General features: G+C 51.1%; 1 protein-coding gene across 1 annotated transcript in view; it reads left to right on the forward strand.

Annotated features, from left to right (window-relative positions):
* ANO2 (anoctamin 2) overlaps positions 1 to 25,331 on the forward strand; it is a 355,236-nt gene that overhangs the window by 71,541 nt on the left and 258,364 nt on the right. Inside the window, exon 4 of the mRNA XM_075603059.1 lies at positions 17,888 to 17,892. Within this exon, the coding sequence (XP_075459174.1) occupies positions 17,888 to 17,892 (5 nt within the window). The remainder of the gene's footprint in view (positions 1 to 17,887; positions 17,893 to 25,331) is intronic.

Below are 25,331 nucleotides of genomic sequence, written 5' to 3' on the forward strand. Positions count from 1 at the left end.
CCATCCACACAATGCAATACCCCCTCCCACACAATGCAATACCCCCATCCACACAATGCAATACCCCCTCCTACACAATGCAATACCCCTTCCCACACAATGCAATACCCCCTCCCACACAATGCAATACCCCCTCCCACACAATGCAATACCCCCCTCCCACACAATGCAATATCCCCTCCCACACAATGCAATACCCCCTCCCACACAATGCAATACCCCCATCCACACAATGCAATACCCCCTCTTACACAATGCAATACCCCCTCTTACACAATGCAATACCCCCATCCACACAATGCAATACCCCCTGCCACACAATGCAATACCCCCTCCCACACAATGCAATACCCCCTCTTACACAATGCAATACCCCCCTACACAATGCAATACCCCCTCCTACACAATGCAATACCCCCTTCCCACACAATGCAATACCCCCTTCCCACACAATGCAATACCCCCTTCCCACACAATGCAATACCCACTTCCACACAATACAATACCCCCTCTTACACAATGCAATACCCCCCTACACAATGCAATACCCCCTCCTACACAATGCAATACCCCCTCCCACACAATGCAATACCCCCTCTTACACAATGCAATACCCCTTCCCACACAATGCAATACCCCCTCCTACACAATGCAATACCCCCTTCCCACACAATGCAATACCCCCTTCCCACACAATGCAATACCCCCTTCCCACACAATGCAATACCCCCTTCCACACAATACAATACCCCCTCCCACACAATACAATACCCCCTCCCACACAATACAATACCCCCTCCCACACAATACAATACCCCCCTATTACACAGTACAATACCCCCTCCCACACAATACAATACCCCCTCCCACACAATACAATAGCCCCTCCCACACAATACAATACCCCCCTTCCCACACAATACAATACCCCCTCCCACACATTGCAATAACTCACTCCCCCCCCACACAAAATACAATAACACACAGAATACACCACATACACACACACAAAATACAACACACAAAAAATACAACACACACACACACGTTGCTGGTGGTCTTCCCATGCCAGCCTCTCTCCCGTCAGCGCATGCCGGACGTCAAGTCCAGCTTCTGGCACGCACCGGCAAAAGAGAGGGAGGCCTGGCGGCAATCCGACACCAGGCGTGGGCAGGGTGAGAGGCCTGGCGGCAATCCGACACCAGGCGTGGGCAGGGTGAGAGGCCTGGCGGCAATCCGACACCAGGCGTGGGCAGGGTGAGAGGCCTGGCGGCAATCCGACACCAGGCGTGGGCAGGGTGAGAGGCCTGGTGGCAATCCGACACCAGGCGTGGGCAGGGTGAGAGGCCTGGCGGCAATCCGACACCAGGCGTGGGCAGGGTGAGAGGCCTGGTGGCAATCCGACACCAGGCGTGGGCAGGGTGAGAGGCCTGGCGGCAATCCGACACCAGGCGTGGGCAGGGTGAGAGGCCTGGCGGCAATCCGACACCAGGCGTGGGCAGGGTGAGAGGCCTGGCGGCAATCCGACACCAGGCGTGGGCAGGGTGAGAGGCCTGGCGGCAATCAGACACCAGGCGTGGGCAGGGTGAGAGAGAGGCCCGCAGCAATCAGAGGCTGGGCATGGGCAGGGAGAGGGGCCCGCAGCAATCAGAGGCTGGGCATGGGCAGGGAGAGAGAGTGGTCCGGTGGCAGAGGCCTGGTGCGGGTGGGGGGAGAGGCCCATAGCAATCATTCGCTGGGCGCAGGCAGGGAGAGAGTGTGGTCTGGCAGTAATCAGGCCCTCTCTCAGACCCTCAAATGCCCTCTTTCAGGCTGTCTCTCAGGCCCTCTCCCATGCCATCTCAGGTCCTCTCTCTGGCTCTCTCTCAGGCTCTCTCTCAGGCTCTCTCTCAGGCCCTCTCTCATGCCCTCTCAGGCCCTCTCTCAGGCTCTCTCTTAGGCCCTCTCTCAGGCCCCCTCTCAGGCCCCCTCTCAGGCCCCCTCTCAGGCCCCCTCTCAGGCCATCTCTCAGGCCCTCTCTCACATCCTCTCAGGCTCTCTTAAGCCCTCTCAGGCCCTCCCAGGCCTTCTCTCAGGTTCTCACTCAGGCCCTCTCAGGCTCTGTCAGGCTCTCACTCAGGCTCTCTTTCAGGCCCTCTCTCAGGCCCTCTCTCAGGCCCTCTCATAGGCTCTCTCTCAGGCTCTCTCTCAGGTCCTCTCTCAGGCCCTCTCTCAGGCTCTCTTTCAGGCCCTCTCTCAGGCCCTCTCTCAGGCCCTCTCTCAGGCTCTCTCTCTCAGGCTCTCTCTCTCAGGCTCTCTCTCTCAGGCTCTCTCTCTCAGGCCCTCTCGGGCCCCCTCTCGGGCCCCCTCTCGGGCCCTCTCTCAGGCCCCCTCTCTCAGGCTCTCTCTCAGGCTCTCTCTCTCTGGCCCTCAGTCTGGCCCTCTCTCAGGCTCTCTCTCGGGCCATCTCTCGGGCCATCTCTCGGGCCCTCTCTCGGGCCCTCTCTCAGGCTCTCTCTCAGGCTCTCTCTCTAGCCCTCTCTCAGGCTCTCTCTCAGGCTCTCTCCCAGGCCCTCTCTCAGGCCCCCTCTCGGGCCCTCTCTCAGGCTCTCTCTCAGGCTCTCTCTCAGGCTCTCTCCCAGGCCCTCTCTCAGGCCCCCTCTCAGGCCCCCTCTCAGGCTCTCTCTCTTAGGCCCTCTCGGGCCCCCTCTCGGGCCCTCTCTCAGGCTCTCTCTCTAGCCCTCTCTCAGGCTCTCTCTCAGGCTCTCTCTCAGGCTCTCTCCCAGGCCCCCTCTCAGGCTCTCTCTCTTAGGCCCTCTCGGGCCCCCTCTCGGGCCCTCTCTCAGGCCCATGTCTTATTTTCCTTTTTAAATCCATTAAACTTAAACAGATTCTAGATGCTGATAGTTTGATGAGAACCGTAACAAAGTTTGCTGGTATCAGCACATAACCATCAGTATTATTAGACTGTTGTGATCATTAAGTTATTGTCTGTGGTCAGTGGGCCTATTGAGAGCTGCCACGTTATTCCTTCATCTTCTAGGTGATACGGGACAGGCCATATACTGCTTACGGGACAGGCCATACACTGCTTACGGGACAGACCATACACTGCTTACGGGACAGACCATACACTGCTTACGGGACAGGCCATACACTGCTTACGGGACAGACCATACACTGCTTACAGGACAGGCCATACACTGCTTACGGGACAGGCCATACACTGCTTACGGGACAGGCCATACACTGCTTACGGGACAGACCATACACTGCTTACGGGACAGACCATACACTGCTTACAGGACAGGCCATACACTGCTTACGGGACAGGCCATACACTGCTTACGGGACAGGCCATACACTGCTTACGGGACAGACCATACACTGCTTACGGGACAGGCCATACACTGCTTACGGGACAGGCCATACACTGCTTACGGGACAGACCATACACTGCTTACAGGACAGGCCATACACTGCTTACGGGACAGGCCATACACTGCTTACGGGACAGACCATACACTGCTTACGGGACAGGCCATACACTGCTTACGGGACAGGCCATATACTGCTTACAGGACAGGCCATACACTGCTTACGGGACAGGCCATATACTGCTTACAGGACAGGCCATACACTGCTTACAGGACAGGCCATGTAACTGCTTACGGGACAGGCCATACACTGCTTACAGGACAGGCCATACACTGCTTACGGGACAGGCCATACACTGCTTACGGGACAGGCCATACACTGCTTACGGGACAGGCCATGTAACTGCTTACGAGACAGGCCATACACTGCTTACGGGACAGGCCATACACTGCTTACGGGACAGGCCATACACTGCTTACGGGACAGGCCATACACTGCTTACGGGACAGGCCATATACTGCTTACGGGACAGGCCATACACTGCTTACAGGACAGGCCATGTAACTGCTTACAGGACAGGCCATATACTGCTTACGGGACAGGCCATGTAACTGCTTACGGGACAGGCCATGTAACTGCTTACAGGACAGGCCATACACTGCTTACGGGACAGGCCATAGACTGCTTACGGGACAGACCATAGACTGCTTACGGGACAGACCATACACTGCTTACGGGACAGACCATACACTGCTTACGGGACAGGCCATACACTGCTTACGGGACATGCCATATACTGCTTACGGGACAGGCCATGTAACTGCTTACGAGACAGGCCATACACTGCTTACGGGACAGGCCATACACTGCTTACGGGACAGGCCATACACTGCTTACGGGACAGGCCATACACTGCTTACGGGACAGGCCATATACTGCTTACGGGACAGGCCATACACTGCTTACAGGACAGGCCATGTAACTGCTTACAGGACAGGCCATATACTGCTTACGGGACAGGCCATGTAACTGCTTACGGGACAGGCCATACACTGCTTACGGGACAGGCCATACACTGCTTACGGGACAGGCCATACACTGCTTACGGGACAGGCCATACACTACTTACGGGACAGGCCATATACTGCTTATGGGACAGGCCATAAACTGCGTACGGGACAGGCCATATACTGCTTATGGGACAGGCCATACACTGCTTACGGGACAGGCCATACAGTGCTTACGGGAGAGGCCATACACTGCTTACAGGACAGGCCATACACTGCTTACGGGACAGGCCATACACTGCTTACGGGACAGGCCATACACTGCTTACGGGACAGGCCATACACTGCTTACGGGACAGGCCATACACTGCTTCCAGGACAGGCCATACACTGCTTACGGGACAGGCCATACACTGCTTACGGGACAGGCCATGTAACTGCTTACAGGACAGGCCATATACTGCTTACGGGACAGGCCATACACTGCTTACGGGACAGGCCATACACTGCTTACGGGACAGGCCATACACTGCTTACGGGACAGGCCATACACTGCTTACGGGACAGGCCATATACAGCTTACGGGACAGGCCATACACTGCTTACGGGACAGGCCATGTAACTGCTTACAGGACAGGCCATACACTGCTTACGGGACAGGCCATACACTGCTTACCGGACAGGCCATATACTGCTTACGGGACAGGCCATACACTGCTTACGGGACAGGCCATACACTGCTTACGGGACAGGCCATACACTGCTTACGGGACAGGCCATACACTGCTTACGGGACAGGCCATATACTGCTTACGGGACAGGCCATGTAACTGCTTACGGGACAGGCCATACACTGCTTACGGGACAGGCCATGTAACTGCTTACGGGACAGGCCATATACTGCTTACGGGACAGGCCATACACTGCTTACGGGACAGGCCATACACTGCTTACGGGACAGGCCATACACTGCTTACGGGACAGGCCACATACTGCTTACGGGACAGGCCATACACTGCTTACGGGACAGGCCATGTAACTGCTTACAGGACAGGCCATACACTGCTTACGGGACAGGCCACATACTGCTTACGGGACAGGCCATACACTGCTTACGGGACAGGCCATGTAACTGCTTACAGGACAGGCCATACACTGCTTACGGGACAGGCCATACACTGCTTACGGGACAGGCCATATACTGCTTACGGGACAGGCCATACACTGCTTACGGGACAGGCCATACACTGCTTACTGGACAGGCCATATAACTGCTTACGGGACAGGCCATACACTGCTTACGGGACAGGCCATGTAACTGCTTACGGGACAGGCCATATACTGCTTACGGGACAGGCCATAAACTGCTTACGGGACAGGCCATATACTGCTTACGGGACAGGCCATACACTGCTTACGGGACAGGCCATACACTGCTTACAGGACAGGCCATACAGTGCTTACGGGAGAGGCCATACACTGCTTACGGGACAGGCCATACACTGCTTACAGGACAGGCCATACACTGCTTACGGGACAGGCCATACACTGCTTACGGGACAGGCCATACACTGCTTACGGGACAGGCCATACACTGCTTACGGGACAGGCCATACACTGCTTACGGGACAGGCCATACACTGCTTACGGGACAGGCCATGTAACTGCTTACGGGACAGGCCATACACTGCTTACGGGACAGGCCATACACTGCTTACGGGACAGGCCATACACTGCTTACGGGACAGGCCACATACTGCTTACGGGACAGGCCATACACTGCTTACGGGACAGGCCATGTAACTGCTTACAGGACAGGCCATACACTGCTTACGGGACAGGCCACATACTGCTTACGGGACAGGCCATACACTGCTTACGGGACAGGCCATGTAACTGCTTACAGGACAGGCCATACACTGCTTACGGGACAGGCCATACACTGCTTACGGGACAGGCCATATACTGCTTACGGGACAGGCCATACACTGCTTACGGGACAGGCCATACACTGCTTACTGGACAGGCCATATAACTGCTTACGGGACAGGCCATACACTGCTTACGGGACAGGCCATGTAACTGCTTACGGGACAGGCCATATACTGCTTACGGGACAGGCCATAAACTGCTTACGGGACAGGCCATATACTGCTTACGGGACAGGCCATACACTGCTTACAGGACAGGCCATACACTGCTTACGGGACAGGCCATACACTGCTTACAGGACAGGCCATACACTGCTTACGGGACAGGCCATACACTGCTTACGGGAGAGGCCATACACTGCTTATAGGATAGGCCATACACTGCTTACGGGACAGGCCATACACTGCTTACGGGACAGGCCATACACTGCTTACGGGACAGGCCATACACTGCTTACGGGACAGGCCATACACTGCTTACAGGACAGTCCATACACTGCTTACGGGACAGGCCATACACTGCTTACGGGACAGACCATACACTGCTTACGGGACAGGCCATGTAACTGCTTACAGGACAGGCCATACACTGCTTACGGGACAGGCCATACACTGCTTCCCTTGTGACTTTGCTGCTGGAGATTTGATGCTTACCGTTCTGAAGTCTTTCTTGTTCCTATTAATAGACTTAAACGTGTATATCTTAGCACAATATGGGTCAAACGGATCAAACCCGGGCGGGGGAGGAACGTGTACAGATTAAGCAGGTGTTATTGCTCACGCTGGAACGTTGTAGCGAGGGACACATAGCACCAGCGGGAGCAGACGCCATTGTATTAGAATTCCGTGCGTGTGAAAAGGGGGCGGGACTAACAGGTTATTGTAACCACTGGCATGGGCCATAGCGCCAGCTACATCGGTATATTTAATGAAATATGTATCAGATGTATCAGATGTATCAGACACAAATGTATCAGACATTGCAAACTGGAGCGCTGCTCCGAACATGACACACATGATGCAGTCACCTTTTGGCTCTGCATCAAATAAAGCTGCCAGGTTTAGATTACATTAACCTCTTCTCCAAGAGATCACAATTATATAGAAATAACGCATTTTTATATATCCTAGCTGTCCAAAAGGAAGCACAAATTCCATGTTAAAGAGCAAATTGCATCATCTTCTTAATACCTATTCCCTTACATGCTGATTTCTTCCTGTACATCACTAATTAAGTAAGCTAAGAAAGGAGATGACCCCTCTGGACAATTACATACGTGGTTCCTGAAACTTTAATTGATTCACTTGGGACAGTTTTTTTAAACTCTGAACGGAGCGTTATAGAGGTCGGGTCATCAAAATGCGATACAATTGTCAACATAAAAACCTCTTCATGTAAGTGACCATTCTTGTATAATCTAACCCTTAATGAGCTGTTTATATTGTGTTCCTGTCCATGTTACTGTAAATGTAAGAATGTTGTTAATAAAACCAATGACATTTGATGCAGATGGTTAGCTGAAGAGGTTTACCACTTTACTGGCTCTAAACAGAAACAAAGGGGAGAGCACGATATGTTTCTGATACTGGGTTTAAAACTTCATATGACTGAGTGTGGGACGGTGACCAGGAGTGCAGGCTGTTGGGATGCTTGGGACGGTGACCAGGAGTGCAGGCTGTTGGGATGCTTGGGACGGTGACCAGGAGTGCAGGCTGTTGGGATGCTTGGGACGGTGACCAGGAGTGCAGGCTGTTGGGATGCTTGGGACGGTGACCAGGAGTGCAGGCTGTTGGGATGCTTGGGACGGTGACCAGGAGTGCAGGCTGTTGGGATGAGTGTGGGACGGTGACCAGGAGTGCAGGCTGTTGGGATGCTTGGGACGGTGACCAGGAGTGCAGGCTGTTGGGATGCTTGGGACGGTGACCAGGAGTGCAGGCTGTTGGGATGAGTGTGGGATGGTAACAGGAGTGCAGGCTGTTGGGATGAGTGTGGGACGGTAACAGGAGTGCAGGCTGTTGGGATGAGTGTGGGACGGTAACCAGGCGTGCAGGCTATTGGGATGCTTGGGACGGTAACCAGGAGTGCAGGCTGTTGGGATGCTTGGGACGGTGACCAGGAGTGCAGGCTGTTGGGATGCTTGGGACGGTGACCAGGAGTGCAGGCTGTTGGGATGCTTGGGACGGTGACCAGGAGTGCAGGCTGTTGGGATGCTTGGGACGGTGACCAGGAGTGCAGGCTGTTGGGATGCTTGGGACGGTGACCAGGAGTGCAGGCTGTTGGGATGCTTGGGACGGTGACCAGGAGTGCAGGCTGTTGGGATGAGTGTGGGACGGTGACCAGGAGTGCAGGCTGTTGGGATGCTTGGGACGGTGACCAGGAGTGCAGGCTGTTGGGATGCTTGGGACGGTGACCAGGAGTGCAGGCTGTTGGGATGAGTGTGGGACGGTAACAAGAGTGCAGGCTGTTGGGATGAGTGTGGGACGGTAACAGGAGTGCAGGCTGTTGGGATGAGTGTGGGACGGTAACCAGGCGTGCAGGCTATTGGGATGCTTGGGACGGTAACCAGGAGTGCAGGCTGTTGGGATGCTTGGGACGGTGACCAGGAGTGCAGGCTGTTGGGATGCTTGGGACGGTGACCAAGAGTGCAGGCTGTTGGGATGATTGGGATGGTAACAGGAGTGCAGGCTGTTGGGATGCTTGGGACGGTGACCAGGAGTGCAGGCTGTTGGGATGAGTGTGGGACGGTAACAGGAGTGCAGGCTTTTGGGATGAGTGTGGGACGGTGACCAGGAGTGCAGGCTGTTGGGATGCTTGGGACGGTGACCAGGAGTGCAGGCTGTTGGGATGCTTGGGACGGTAACCCGGAGTGCAGGCTGTTGGGATGCTTGGGATGGTGACCAGGAGGGCAGGCTGTTGGGATGCTTGGGACGGTGACCAGGAGTGCAGGCTGTTGGGATGCTTGGGACGGTGACCAGGAGTGCAGGCTGTTGGGATGCTTGGGACGGTGACCAGGAGTGCAGGCTGTTGGGATGCTTGGGACGGTGACCAGGAGTGCAGGCTGTTGGGATGAGTGTGGGACGGTGACCAGGAGTGCAGGCTGTTGGGATGCTTGGGACGGTGACCAGGAGTGCAGGCTGTTGGGATGCTTGGGACGGTGACCAGGAGTGCAGGCTGTTGGGATGAGTGTGGGACGGTAACAAGAGTGCAGGCTGTTGGGATGAGTGTGGGACGGTAACAGGAGTGCAGGCTGTTGGGATGAGTGTGGGACGGTAACCAGGCGTGCAGGCTATTGGGATGCTTGGGACGGTAACCAGGAGTGCAGGCTGTTGGGATGCTTGGGACGGTGACCAGGAGTGCAGGCTGTTGGGATGCTTGGGACGGTGACCAAGAGTGCAGGCTGTTGGGATGATTGGGATGGTAACAGGAGTGCAGGCTGTTGGGATGCTTGGGACGGTGACCAGGAGTGCAGGCTGTTGGGATGAGTGTGGGACGGTAACAGGAGTGCAGGCTTTTGGGATGAGTGTGGGACGGTGACCAGGAGTGCAGGCTGTTGGGATGCTTGGGACGGTGACCAGGAGTGCAGGCTGTTGGGATGCTTGGGACGGTAACCCGGAGTGCAGGCTGTTGGGATGCTTGGCATGGTGACCAGGAGGGCAGGCTGTTGGGATGCTTGGGACGGTGACCAGGAGTGCAGGCTGTTGGGATGCTTAGGACGGTGACCAGGAGTGCAGGCTGTTGGGATGCTTGGGACGGTGACCAGGAGTGCAGGCTGTTGGGATGCTTGGGACGGTGACCAGGAGTGCAGGCTGTTGGGATGCTTGGGACGGTGACCAGGAGTGCAGGCTGTTGGGATGCTTGGGACGGTGACCAGGAGTGCAGGCTGTTGGGATGCTTGGGACGGTGACCAGGAGTGCAGGCTATTGGGATGCTTAGGACGGTGACCAGGAGTGCAGGCTGTTGGGATGCTTGGGATGGTGACCAGGAGTGCAGGCTGTTGGGATGCTTGGGACGGTGACCAGGAGTGCAGGCTATTGGGATGCTTGGGACGGTGACCAGGAGTTCAGGCTGTTGGGATGCTTAGGACGGTGACCAGGAGTGCAGGCTGTTGGGATGAATGTGGGACGGTGACCAGGAGTGCAGGCTGTTGGGATGCTTGGGACGGTGACCAGGAGTGCAGGCTGTTGGGATGAATGTGGGACGGTAACCAGGAGTGCAGGCTGTTGGGATGCTTGGGACGGTGACCAGGAGTGCAGGCTGTTGGGATGCTTGGGACGGTGACCAGGAGTGCAGGCTGTTGGGATGAGTGTGGGACGGTAGCAGGAGTGCAGGCTTTTGGGATGAGTGTGGGACGGTGACCAGGAGTGCAGGCTGTTGGGATGCTTGGGACGGTGACCAGGAGTGCAGGCTGTTGGGATGCTTGGGACGGTAACCCGGAGTGCAGGCTGTTGGGATGCTTGGGATGGTGACCAGGAGGGCAGGCTGTTGGGATGCTTGGGACGGTGACCAGGAGTGCAGGCTGTTGGGATGCTTAGGACGGTGACCAGGAGTGCAGGCTGTTGGGATGCTTGGGACGGTGACCAGGAGTGCAGGCTGTTGGGATGCTTGGGACGGTGACCAGGAGTGCAGGCTGTTGGGATGCTTGGGACGGTGACCAGGAGTGCAGGCTATTGGGATGCTTAGGACGGTGACCAGGAGTGCAGGCTGTTGGGATGCTTGGGATGGTGACCAGGAGTGCAGGCTGTTGGGATGCTTGGGACGGTGACCAGGAGTTCAGGCTGTTGGGATGCTTAGGACGGTGACCAGGAGTGCAGGCTGTTGGGATGCTTGGGACGGTGACCAGGAGTGCAGGCTGTTGGGATGCTTGGGACGGTGACCAGGAGTGCAGGCTATTGGGATGCTTAGGACGGTGACCAGGAGTGCAGGCTGTTGGGATGCTTGGGATGGTGACCAGGAGTGCAGGCTGTTGGGATGCTTGGGACGGTGACCAGGAGTTCAGGCTGTTGGGATGCTTAGGACGGTGACCAGGAGTGCAGGCTGTTGGGATGAATGTGGGACGGTGACCAGGAGTGCAGGCTGTTGGGATGCTTGGGACGGTGACCAGGAGTGCAGGCTGTTGGGATGAATGTGGGACGGTAACCAGGAGTGCAGGCTGTTGGGATGCTTGGGACGGTGACCAGGAGTGCAGGCTGTTGGGATGCTTGGGACGGTGACCAGGAGTGCAGGCTATTGGGATGCTTAGGACGGTGACCAGGAGTGCAGGCTGTTGGGATGCTTGGGATGGTGACCAGGAGTGCAGGCTGTTGGGATGCTTGGGACGGTGACCAGGAGTTCAGGCTGTTGGGATGCTTAGGACGGTGACCAGGAGTGCAGGCTGTTGGGATGAATGTGGGACGGTGACCAGGAGTGCAGGCTGTTGGGATGCTTGGGACGGTGACCAGGAGTGCAGGCTGTTGGGATGAATGTGGGACGGTAACCAGGAGTGCAGGCTGTTGGGATGCTTGGGACGGTGACCAGGAGTGCAGGCTGTTGGGATGCTTGGGACGGTGACCAGGAGTGCAGGCTGTTGGGATGCTTGGGACGGTGACCAGGAGGGCAGGCTGTTGGGATGCTTGGGACGGTGACCAGGAGTGCAGGCTATTGGGATGCTGGGACGGTGACCAGGAGTGCAGGCTGTTGGGATGCTTGGGACGGTGACCAGGAGTGCAGGCTGTTGGGATGCTTAGGATGGTGACCAGGAGGGCAGGCTGTTGGGATGCTTGGGATGGTAACCAGGAGTGCAGGCTGTTGGGATGCTTGGGACGGTGACCAGGAGTGCAGGCTGTTGCTTGATTTGTGGGGCAAAGGGACTATAACCTAACTAAAAAGAAAGACGTGATTGAAGACACAGTCCTTAACCGTTTTGACACAAGGAGTGATAACTGATTGGTTTGCTGCAAATTAAATCTGAATGTGAAATTGGAAAGACGAAAACTGATTAACAAAAATCATATCTGCATAATAGTTATTTTGCCCATTACTATACTCTATGTGTTTGGTGGGGGGGGGTGTATTGATTGAAATGCAGGCCATGTTTTATTTTTTTAAATACAGGATTGGTACCTCAGGCCTGCGGGGACCCGCGGGGACCGCCCGAGGACCCCCGGACACCCACGGGTATCACCCGAGGACCTCCGGACACCCACGGGGACCACTTGCGGGGAAGAACCAGGGGCCCCACAGCTGTGGGGGACCTGCAGGAACCACCCGAGGGCCCACCAGACACCTGTGGGAACCACCTGAGGGCCCCCAGACCCCCATGGGAACCACCCGAGGGCCCCCAGACAGTCGTGGGGATGACCTAGGGACCCCAAACACCTGTGGGGACCACCCGTGGACCCCATTGGGGCCAGCAGGGACTCGCAGGGACCACCTGGAGGCCCACAGAGCCTAGCAGGGACCACCTGAAGGCCCCCAGACACCCGTGGGGACCCCCCGGGGTGCACTGTGGGATCTGCGGATACCTGTCGGGCACATCAGGGACCCCCAGCCAGCCTGGGGTATTAATTGTGTGTGTAAAAAAATAAATCATGGTTTTACAGTATGTGGGGGCACAGAGGGTGGGTTGTGTATTGGTGTTTATTAGATATTGTAATGGTTTATTGGGGGCCTAGGAGGTGGGTAGTGGTGCTGTTGTGTGTGTATTTTTTTGTATTGTGGGTAGCGGGGGTGGGTGAAGGGGGTATTAGCCCCAAGGATGGGTGTTTAGGCCTACCGGGTGGGTAACGGGAGGGGTTAGCAGTATTAACCGCTAAGGTAATGAAGGGGTTAATCCACCTGCTACCCCCCGCAAGGCCTAAAGACCCACCAAGGACTAAATACCACCTTCACCCCACCCCCACTACCCACAATAAGCTTCGCACGGGTGGTTAACCCCTTCATTGCCTTAGCAGTTGGCCTCTAAGGTAATGAAGTTGCCTGTAAATGCATTTTTTATGCATCGGATTCATGCCGGGGGTCTCCGGTGCTGATATTAATGGATATCGGCTCCGGAGACCCCCGGCATCAATCCGATGCAGGAAACATGCATTTTATTTTTTATGTGCCGTCTCGCCGCTCATCAGCAGCTTATCTCCACCTTCTTGCCAACTTTATGTGGCGGGACAATTTGGAGAAGAAATTTCAATTCTAAAGTGGCGATCAGCTGCTGTAAGCTGATCGGGGCTTATAGAATTGAGCGTGTTTGAAAAACTGTCGATCAGTGCCGAAAAGTGGTTTATCGCCTCACGTTTGCCGATTAATTTTTTCTGGCAAAAAAAACCCGGCAATTTTTGCTCTATCGCCAGCTTCTCCGGGATTACTGAATGGCAGTAGTCTTTTTTGGCGAGAAGCTGGCGATAAGGGGCTTATCGCTGCTTACTGCATGAGGCGGCACTATGTCATCATCTCTTCTCTCCACATAAACATTGGGAGTTTTTGTACATACAAACGCTCTAAACAAAAAGACCAAGACTCCACGTGTTAACCCTTCATACATCTGAAAACGCCTGCATTTTTCTGATACCACAATCTATAGTAATGTTATGAGCACTTTTTTTGAACACTTTTAGCAAGTTTGCACTATGTATATTTTTTCTACTGTATGATACTGGAGAGACTTTGCACTTTGGATTCGTTGCTGCTTTGACTTACTAGATGTTGGTAAACATCTTCACAAAGAGGTGCATCTCTTTTCCAGGGTCATGTACCTACATTTAGTTATTTTACTTTATAGTTTTCACTTCTATACACACACGTTACTCACCGCTCACTAAAATAACTTTTTTTTATCAATTCAGCCTGTATAAACACATAAGTACTTTAACAGCACTATTAGTGGTTCTGTTTTCACTTGTTTTTTTTCTGTAATATAATGAAACAATTTAAAATACAGAAAGTATTATTTCTGTAAAGCATCAAAGTTATGTTTAAAAGACTATCTCAAACCCTTATCAAAGTATTTTAAAGTGTAAAACCTGAAGACTTTAGGGGCGTCACGCTTGTGCTCTCCTCACAAGCGCAGGGAAGAAAGGGGAAGGACCCGCTAGTGAGGTGGGGAGGCCGCAGGGGATACGAAAGGAGTAAGTTGCCGTGCAGCTGGGGATTGGCGCACGCAGTCACGTGACCGCGCCGCGCGCATGAGAATGCGCGATGCGTCCGGAGGTGCAGTGCCTGCTCAGAGACACAAGTGATCCAGCTGCACACGCGCGCACGCTCTGACAACAGAGCAGGAGTGTGCGCATTCTCAGGCACCAACGCGGGGTTGCGGGAAGCCAACGCTTCAGCACAGGAGTCTGGAAACGGAAACCAGGGAACATGGAGTCCAGAGCACAAGGTAACATCCAGAGAAGGATTGCTTCTTGGAGAACGTCCAGACTTCTTAAAGGCATAGTGACAGAAACAGCAAGGTGCAGCGAAACTAAACATAACATAAGGGTTCTTAGTCTAATCCATTGGCCAAGGAATTATAAACCTGCTACCACGTCAAGGTGAACCCTACTAAGCAGGTACCTACATTACCCGACGGTAAACTAACCTCAGTAGTATAAGAGTGACTGTCCCAGTCTTCCGGAATCCACAGGAGATAAGTAAATGTCCCAAGGAGGTCCAGACAGGAACAGTATGCGATGAGTACCAGCAGGCACCAGGGCAGGCAGCAAAAGACTAATAGCAGAGAGAAAGTCAAAGAGAGGCTTACTTCCTGTCAGGAGGAAGAGGACAGGATTTGCCAGAAAGCAAGATGGCGTTTCTTGCTTCAGAATCCTTAAAGACACAGGATCTTGACTCGCAGCTAGAGGGCGGCGATCAGAAGTAAACAGGTAAGGGGGTAACCAGGCTCACTAATAAAGGTCAAGCCCACTTAGTTGCCCCTGATCCATGTTTTGGGGTCATAGAGTTTCAGCTCTTGGACCTGACAGTTGCATATGTTCTGCTGTGTCTGTATGTACAATGTGCGACAATAAAGAATGTTATGTTTTTGCCTTTCCAGGAGTGCCAGCAAGCAGAGACTGCGGGGGGGGGGGGGGGGGGTGCCAGCGAGCAGAGATTGCTGGGGGGGGTGCCAGCAAGCAGAGACTGTGGGGCTATGAGTTTCAGGGTGGGTTTTGTGGAGAAAACCTTTACAGATTGTGGCTATGTAGAGGGGTCCCCGAGTTACGGGATACCCCAAAAATGTAGCCGGGAATCAGGTAAGATTCTCAGATACATTGAAGTACAATGCTCCGGTCAAAATCCTACCCTGAAAACATTCTTGCAGCTCACCGCCAGGAGTCCCTGCTTCAGCACATACCAGAAAGGTAAAAGAGGCATAGGGGATCAAGGTATCCCCAGAACGGTACTGGGGTCCCTAGTATAAAGGGGGGTGCCCCGTTCATGCCCCAGTCACCCTGAACCTGGTATAGGGTTTCAGGGGATGCTCCAGCTATCTGATAAAGCTGCAAGGTTTATTTTGTGTGAAAGTGTAAAGTCAGGTTTATGCAGTGTGGCGGGGACATGGCTAGTGACAATAGATAGTATACATTCTTATTCTATCCCTGACACCAAAGAAAGACAGACATTTTTAGCAAGGCACAGTATCAAAGTATATTTTATTAAACGGGTATGTTTAAAATGTATGATGCTTTGTGCACAGTAACATGAGCGGGGAATTTTCAAGCCTGGGAACCTGAGAGACCAAATGGCTACCAAGTTGGTGCCTGTGGGTCTGATCTGGGTCCGGACTTGAAAGCAACACTGGCCCCAGAAGTGTGAAAGCCATTAGAGCCGGATGGGTGGGTGAAGTATCCGCGTCCTGGGATGAATTCGAGCCATTCTGGCACGGAGTCACCTCCCTAGACGTGGAGGCACATAACCCCGCGGGTGGCTTCTGAATAATAAGTGGCTATGGTGGCAAACTCACGCATGTCCTTATTCCATTCTGAAGAACCCACTGCCCGGCTTTGGCAGACTGGCAGGCAGCTGATTGGCCGGTTATAATATTCCCACGCTTAGATTGGCTGTAGTATTTCATGAAAACCCAGCAGCCAATCCGGACCTCAGATTCAAAGCGCCAAGACAGCAGCGGCAAATTTGAAACCACCAAAAGATGCTCTGTGAGAAATAGCAGCGACCGGCTTCAGACATTTTCTAAGTCCAGCTTTCCGGGGACAAGTTCTCAGAATAGAAAGTACCGGTCCCGTCTGGAACTACACGCCGAAAATAGTACCAGGGCATTTGGTACTGTCTCCCGGTCAAGGGATTTCAGCGGGACTTTTGCGGGTAACTCCTGGTAACCTAAAGACTTTGTTTTAAGGACTATCTGAGTTAGGAAAGGTTAGTTTTTTAACCCACATCCAACAGTAAGTGTGTTTCCTCTTGTAAGGCTGAGTCCCCACTGGCAGTGATCCCACTCATGCCGGGTGTCCTGGCATAGGGGCATTGAGCACGCTGGAAAGTTACTTTTTTTGTTTACATAAGCGCCGAGTGCGGGTGAGCGTGCGCACACCACGTGAGCGGGGACTTACATATATCTATATATGTAAGTAACCGAAGCAAGCACCGCCCGCTCAGCACTAGCGGGGACTCAGCCTTATTTGTAATTCACTGTGTGTACATCTGTTTCTATGGAATAAATTACAATTTGTTTTACTTCTTGGTTTTGCTCAATGAATGATCCCGGTATAAAGGTGTAAATTACTCGGTCTCCCGTGACACTCGTATTTTATTGGTGTCAAATAATAACACTAAATATTTCAAGGAAAAATCCCAATTCTGCTATATGGAAGCTATTTTAGATTTTGCAGAATGAGCTGATTTATCCAGAGAGATTGAGTTCTGCCGGATCCGGGACCTGCTGGGCTATGGGAGTTGTTTCCCTTTGGGAAGACAGTTAATAGTGGTACCAAATGAAATTTCCATTGTGGGAGGCTTGCGTCCCAGTGGCTTTGGGCTGCTTGTCTCCGTCGTGGTGTTTGTGGGTGGTCGTAGATATAAGCTCTGGCATATTTCTCCATTTCTGTACTCTTGGTATCCACTCTTGGCGTGGCACCTCTGGTTTTGGCAACTCTGGTTTTGGCCAGCTACTTAACATGTTGGAATGTTTTACTTTTTTGTTATTCTCATGAAGGGCAAATTAAACCGAATGTCAAACTTCTAAACTATTACCAATTATACTACAGCTAATGTTATGACATTGCTGACCATATGTTTTCTTTGAAATCAATGTCTCTGGTTATCTTGCATATTTTTGGGGATAATACAGAGTCTTATTATATAACCTCCACTTGGAATGATCTGTATAAACTGAAAGTAGATCAGAAAATGTTTGTTTTGCTCTGTATTTGGTACAGTACATTTGTGTTGAGGTGATGTGAGTGGTGCGTATAACTATTGCTTTATAGACAAGCATGGGGCTTCTTTTCTCTATAGCAGCTGAGCGGGATTTTATTCTGTACATTCAGACAGCTGAAGATAAATTCTGTGGCTAAATTGTAGAATTCCTACAAAAAAAACAACAATAATATACTATATAACTGGAAACATGGGAGTGTTGAAGAATCTTGCCCTGCTTGATGAGGAGGCTACGTTCTCTTTTTAAGACTAAGTAAAATGTATTTATTTGAAACATCTTAAGGTCTCTATATATGAAAGACAAGTGCTTGTGCTTTTTATTCCTTGTACCACAGAGTGTAAAGTAACAGACATAACCAGGGGGTGTGCACAGAGTGTAAAGTAACAGACATAACCAGGGGGTGTGCACAGAGTGTAAAGTAACAGACATAACCAGGGGGGTGTGCACAGAGTGTAAAGTAACAGACATAACCAGGGGATGTGCACAGAGTGTAAAGTAACAGACATAACCAGGGGATGTGCACAGAGTGTAAAGTAACAGACATAACCAGGGGGTGTGCACAGAGTGTAAAGTAACAGACATAACCAGGGGGTGTGCACAGAGTGTAAAGTAACAGACATAACCAGGGGGTGTGCACAGAGTGTAAAGTAACAGGCATAACCAGGGGATGTGCACAGAGTGTAAAGTAACAGACATAACCAGGGGGTGTGCACAGAGTGTAAAGTAACAGAGATAACCAGGGGGTGTGCACAGAGTGTAAAGTAACAGACATAACCAGGGGGGTGTGCACAGTGTGTAAAGTAACAGACATAACCAGGGGGTGTGCACAGAGTGTAAAGTAACAGACATAACCAGGGGGTGTGCACAGAGTGTAAAGTAACAGACATAACCAGGGGGTGTGCACAGAGTGTAAAGTAACAGGCATAACCAGGGGGTGTGCACAGAGTGTAAAGTAACAGACATAACCAGGGGGTGTGCACAGAGTGTAAAGTAACAGGCATAACCAGGGGATGTGCACAGAGTGTAAAGTAACAGACATAACCAGGGGGTGTGCACAGAGTGTAAAGTAACAGACATAACCAGGGGGTGTGCACAGAGTGTAAAGTAACAGACATAACCAGGGGGTGTGCACAGAGTGTAAAGTAACAGACATAACCAGGGGGTGTGCACAGAGTGTAAAGTAACAGACATAACCAGGGGGTGTGCACAGAGTGTAAAGTAACAGGCATAACCAGGGGATGTGCACAGAGTGTAAAGTAACAGACATAACCAGGGGGTGTGCACAGAGTGTAAAGTAACAGACATAACCAGGGGGTGTGCACAGAGTGTAAAGTAACAGACATACACTGGCGACACACTTTATTCGAGCTTGGCTAGTCCCACGAATTCGGGTATACCCGGGTGTATTGAGGTTTGTGACTGTTTTCTGCCCGAGTGCATTGAGGTATTTTCCAAGCAGGGATTGAAGCATTTTATTCCCTCTGGCTGCAATACTGCACAGTATATAAATATATAATGCATTACAATTCAGGAATTTATGCCATCTGGTAGACACGCGAAGCATTGCAGCCTATTAAATCCTAATCATTATCATTTAACAGATCAGCCGCCCGTCAGCCAGGCATGAACCCAGGCTGGGAAGGCAAATGCAACGGGGCTTGTCAGAGGTGAGGAGCGGCGCATTCCAGGTATCTGCCAGGTACATACCGGGTATTTGCTCGAATAAAGTGTGTCGGTGCAGTAACCAGGGGGGTGTGCACAGAGTGTAAAGTAACAGAGATAACCAGGGGGTGTGCACAGAGTGTAAAGTAACAGAGATAACCAGGGGGTGTGCACAGAGTGTAAAGTAACAGACATAACCAGGGGGTGTGCACAGAGTGTAAAGTAACAGACATAACCAGGGGATGTGCACAGAGTGTAAAGTAACAGACATAACCAGGGGGTGTGCACAGAGTGTAAAGTAACAGACATAACCAGGGGGGTGTGCACAGAGTGTAAAGTAACAGAGATAACCAGGGGGTGTGCACAGAGTGTAAAGTAACAGACATAACCAGGGGATGTGCACAGAGTGTAAAGTAACAGACATAACCAGGGGGTGTGCACAGAGTGTAAAGTAACAGACATAACCAGGGGATGTGCACAGAGTGTAAAGTAACAGACATAACCAGGGGTGTATGCACAGAGTGTAAAGTAACAGACATAACCAGGGGGTGTGCACAGAGTGTAAAGTAACAGACATAACCAGGGGGTGTGCACAGAGTGTAAAGTAACAGACATAACCAGGGGGTGTGCACAGAGTGTAAAGTAACAGGCATAACCAGGGGGTGTGCACAGAGTGTAAAGTAACAGACATAACCAGGGGGTGTGCACAGAGTGTAAAGTAACAGGCATAACCAGGGGATGTGCACAGAGTGTAAAGTAACAGACATAACCAGGGGGTGTGCACAGAGTGTAAAGTAACAGACATAACCAGGGGGTGTGCACAGAGTGTAAAGTAACAGACATAACCAGGGGGTGTGCACAGAGTGTAAAGTAACAGACATAACCAGGGGGTGTGCACAGAGTGTAAAGTAACAGACATAACCAGGGGGTGTGCACAGAGTGTAAAGTAACAGGCATAACCAGGGGATGTGCACAGAGTGTAAAGTAACAGACATAACCAGGGGGTGTGCACAGAGTGTAAAGTAACAGACATAACCAGGGTGTGTGCACAGAGTGTAAAGTAACAGACATAACCAGGGGGGTGTGCACAGAGTGTAAAGTAACAGAGATAACCAGGGGGTGTGCACAGAGTGTAAAGTAACAGAGATAACCAGGGGGTGTGCACAGAGTGTAAAGTAACAGACATAACCAGGGGGTGTGCACAGAGTGTAAAGTAACAGACATAACCAGGGGATGTGCACAGAGTGTAAAGTAACAGACATAACCAGGGGGTGTGCACAGAGTGTAAAGTAACAGACATAACCAGGGGGGTGTGCACAGAGTGTAAAGTAACAGAGATAACCAGGGGGTGTGCACAGAGTGTAAAGTAACAGACATAACCAGGGGATGTGCACAGAGTGTAAAGTAACAGACATAACCAGGGGGTGTGCACAGAGTGTAAAGTAACAGACATAACCAGGGGATGTGCACAGAGTGTAAAGTAACAGACATAACCAGGGGTGTATGCACAGAGTGTAAAGTAACAGACATAACCAGGGGATGTGCAGAGAGTGTAAAGTAACAGACATAACCAGGGGGTGTGCACAGAGTGTAAAGTAACAGACATAACCAGGGGGATGTGCACAGAGTGTAAAGTAACAGACATAACCAGGGATGTGCACAGAGTGTAAAGTAACAGACATAACCAGGGGGTGTGCACAGAGTGTAAAGTAACAGACATAACCAGGGGATGTGCACAGTGTGTAAAGTAACAGACATAACCAGGGGGTGTGCACAGCGTGTAAAGTAACAGACATAACCAGGGGGTGTGCACAGCGTGTAAAGTAACAGACATAACCAGGGGGTGTGCACAGCGTGTAAAGTAACAGACATAACCAGGGGGTGTGCACAGACGCCTTCCTCTCCTTAACCCATAAAATACACAGCACTTCGGGATAAAACAGCCACAGCATCAAAGCACACAACTTAAATTACACATCAGCTAAACACCCGGTCAGTCTGCACCGTTGCCGTCACTAACCAACCTATGCCACATGCTGCCTTTGCCATGTGGTCACGCCACGTGCCTGGATGACTAATTACCACTTGGGAGGAGGTAACCAGGCTAGAGAGTCAGAATTTGGGCCGCAAATTTTTGCTCAAACATTTCTATTTTTCAGCATATTTGTAAAAGTTTGTTTTAACATTTAGGTAAACATATGTTGTTTGTGCACAGGCGTGCAGTACCACAAGCTGCCACCAGAGCTTGCTTCTATGAACTTTACTTCTTTTAAATCATCATCATCATCATCATCATGGTTTTTTTTGTTCTTTTTTAAACACGCCTCCAGTTAAGGGGGCGTACAGTTCAACAAATTAACATGGGCAGGAGACAGGCTGAGGTCCGAGGAAGACAGCAAGCGGGTAGCAATGGTCAGGAGATAGGTACAGGTCTGAGCCAGGCAACAAACAGGTAGCCGTGGTCAGTAAACAAACCGAGGTCAAGCACAACAGAGGAGCAATGCAGTAAAGTTTGAGTTAGGCCGGAACACAGAGTGGGAGTGGCAGCAACGTGAGGGGCAGCAACGTGAGGAGCAGCAACGTGAGGGGCAGCAACGTGAGGGGCAGCAACGTGAGGGGCAGCATGATGGAATGAACCTCGCCAGACAGGCAGGGAGGAACGGGAAAGGGAGGTTTATAAAGCTGACTGTAGGTAAGAAGCAGGGGCCGGCAACGAGCCAATCAGCAGACACAGAACGTTCTCTGCAGCAACATCTGTCCTGGAGTCACCCGCAGAAGACAATCCTGACACACTCACGCCCCACCATGTCACTCACTCCTCCTGACACACTCACACCCCACCATGTCACTCACTCCTCCTGACACACTTACTCCCCACCATGTCACTCACTCCTCCTGACACACTCACGCCCCACCATGTCACTCACTCCTCCTGACACACTTACTCCCCACCATGTCACTCACTCCTCCTGACACACTCACGCCCCACCATGTCACTCACTCCTCCTGACACACTTACTCCCCACCATGTCACTCACTCCTCCTGACACACTTACTCCCCACCATGTCACTCACTCCTCCTGACACACTCACGCCCCACAATGTCACTCACTCCTCCTGACACACTCACGCCCCACCATGTCACTCACTCCTCCTGACACACTCACGCCCCACCATGTCACTAACTCCTTCTGACACACGCCCCACCATGTCACTCACTCCTGACACACATACTCCCCACCATGTCACTCACTCCTCCTGACACACTTACTCCCCACCATGTCACTCACTCCTCCTGACACACTCACGCCCCACCATGTCACTCACTCCTGCTGACATACTCACTCCCCATGTCACTCACTCCTCCTGACACACTCATTCTCCACCATGTCACTCACTCCTCCTGACACAAACACGCCCCACCATGTCATTCACTCCTCCTGACACACTTATGCTCACCATGTCACTCACTCCTCACCATGTCACTCACTCCTCACCATGTCACTCCTCTCCCATCTCACTCACATGTAACCAACTTCCTGCCAGTTAAACTCTCACCACTTGTCATCAAGTCAGATATGCAGGTATATCTTGATATCCGACTACTGCACTTGTGTAGGTAGGGAACCCCTCTTCCTCCCCTTCTCACCCAATAACCTCCTGTAATCCACTCCCCTCTGTCACTAACTCTTTCCCCCACATAACCTCCTTGCTCTATCCCCAATGTCACCTACAGTCTCTTTCCCCAAAACCATCTGCTGAATTGTCCACGCAGCAAGCAGCTTGAAGTCGTCATAGTGTGACGAAATGTGTTGGGACTGTTTGTTATCTGGACCTTTGTCTTCTCCTTGTTGGTATCCCTATAACCTCCGGCTATTCAAGTTCTATTTTCCATTTGTTTGACTTTCTTATTCACACGTGCGCTGCAGCTGCTGCTGCGTGGAAATCTCAGCTGATAGCGCTCATATCACTAGCGCAGAGGAGAGAGGCTCTCCAGTTTCAGAGACCCGCTGGTGTGGGAGTCATTAAATCCCAGCTGATCGCACATAGAAGCCCCCCTTACCTGGGACATCATTGTTGAGTGTAACACCCTCATTTCAGCGTTTTGTTACCTCCGGTCACAGCTGCTTGTGGTGTGGTTGGCCCGGTCAGAACCTTACATTGTCAGTGTGGAGAAGAGAGGCTGTTACAGCTCCGGAGACCTGAAATGTTCCATATGCTGCGTTTTCCCTATTACAGCTGAACACTGTTTAGGGATACTCTCTGCATCTGAGACGTCCTCACGGACTGATACTCACAGTTTCAGTGTTTTCTTTTGCCAAATCTGGCATATCTCTACAATATTTTTAAACATCACCAAGAGAGTTGTGGTTGCAGAGGCCCCACTCTCTTCCCCAAGGCATTTCAATTACATGCCGGGAATCGCGTGAAGCCTATGCAACTTCCCTGACCTTGATTCAGATGGCTGGTGTGACGTGAATGACTCTGCTGGGTCACGTGACTTGACATCACATGACCTGCGGCGTCATTTGACATCAAAATAAAACTAGAGTTCGAGCACTCACTGACTAGAAGAAAAAATTATGATGATCATCATTTTTTCTCCTAGTCAGTGAGTGCTAGTACTCTAGTTATATTTTGACTATTGGTTTCGGGGGAATTTGGGTCCCCCTTTTGTTCCTTGTGCCCCCTTCACATAACTATTTATACTATCTTATTGAGTGCTGTCTATCATCTTTGTTTTGGTCATTTGACATAGTGTCGCCATAGCAATGCGGCGTCAAATGACGTTGTGGGGTCACGTGATGTCACATGACCATGCAGCGTCATTTGATGCTGGATACAAGGTGGGGGGGGGGGGCGCGAGCAGTGGGCGAGAGCAGGCAGGGGGGCACAGGACAAAGAGTTTGCGCACTCCTGTCTTGGAGCATGCACTTCTTCTTTTCCATTTTTCTACATTCTAATCACCTTGGAAAGATTTTTTCCAACTCTAGCTGCTCAGTCTCCATTTTTGTTATTCCTAAAAGTTTATGTTATTATTTTGTACTTGACTAATTGGACATTATTTGTTATTATTAATCATACAGTTATTTAATAAGATTTGCACCATTTGCACTATAAAATAAATTCAGCTTTGACAAAACCAAAACACATTTTTTAGAACCAAAACAGTTAAAGAGCCCACGTAATAATGACATGTCCCATTCTAATTGGATACTGGGTGTTTAATAACTGGGTGTAGCTGTAAGACTGCACGCTAACAATCCAGTATTATGGCAATTTAATGGTACCCATAGCACTGTATCAGTCAGTACAGACAACTGTCTTTTGAAATCAGATTAGATGGAATCGTACATGTATCACACACGGGGTTATTAATAAAATAGCTTTTTGATGCAGATTAAGAACTAATAAATATAGAACCCAAAGTGCTTCAATAACTAAAAATAATTTGTAATACGCTGACAAAATCCTACAATACATCTGATAGAATATTATACGATATTCATAGAACAATGAGAAATGACACGACCTAGTTCATTATACATGTCATGTCTTGAATTTCCCCACACCTGCATCATGTTCTCTAGTAAATATCAAGGACTTGGAGTATTGGAGTATTGGAGTATTGGAGTATTAGAGAACCAAAAGCACCAGAGCTGTAAAATCTTTATAGAAAACTAGAAAGGTTGTAAATCAAAGCGTTACCAAACTAAACGTTTTACAAGTGGGAAAATGGCTTCATCTCAAAATACCACCTGCACTTTTTGGAATGCAAGATCCTGACAATACAACCAAGAAAAATATTACAATAGTATTCTTTTAATTCCAACAAAAAATACACATGTAGTGTTACAAACACCACGTTAAATCCTTGCCAGTGTAAGGCCACTGCTATTAAGATGAAACACGTTGCGCAGATTAGTCCGTGTGCTTTATCACACGTCGCTGCACCTTGTTCCTTAACACGTCTGTTTTTTTTAAGTGTTTCTGGACAGTTTTTAATTGGGTGGCACCCTACGCATTAC

This window comes from Ascaphus truei, chromosome 5 (assembly GCF_040206685.1).
Source record: "Ascaphus truei isolate aAscTru1 chromosome 5, aAscTru1.hap1, whole genome shotgun sequence".
In the NCBI taxonomy this organism is placed as follows: Eukaryota; Metazoa; Chordata; class Amphibia; order Anura; family Ascaphidae; genus Ascaphus; species Ascaphus truei.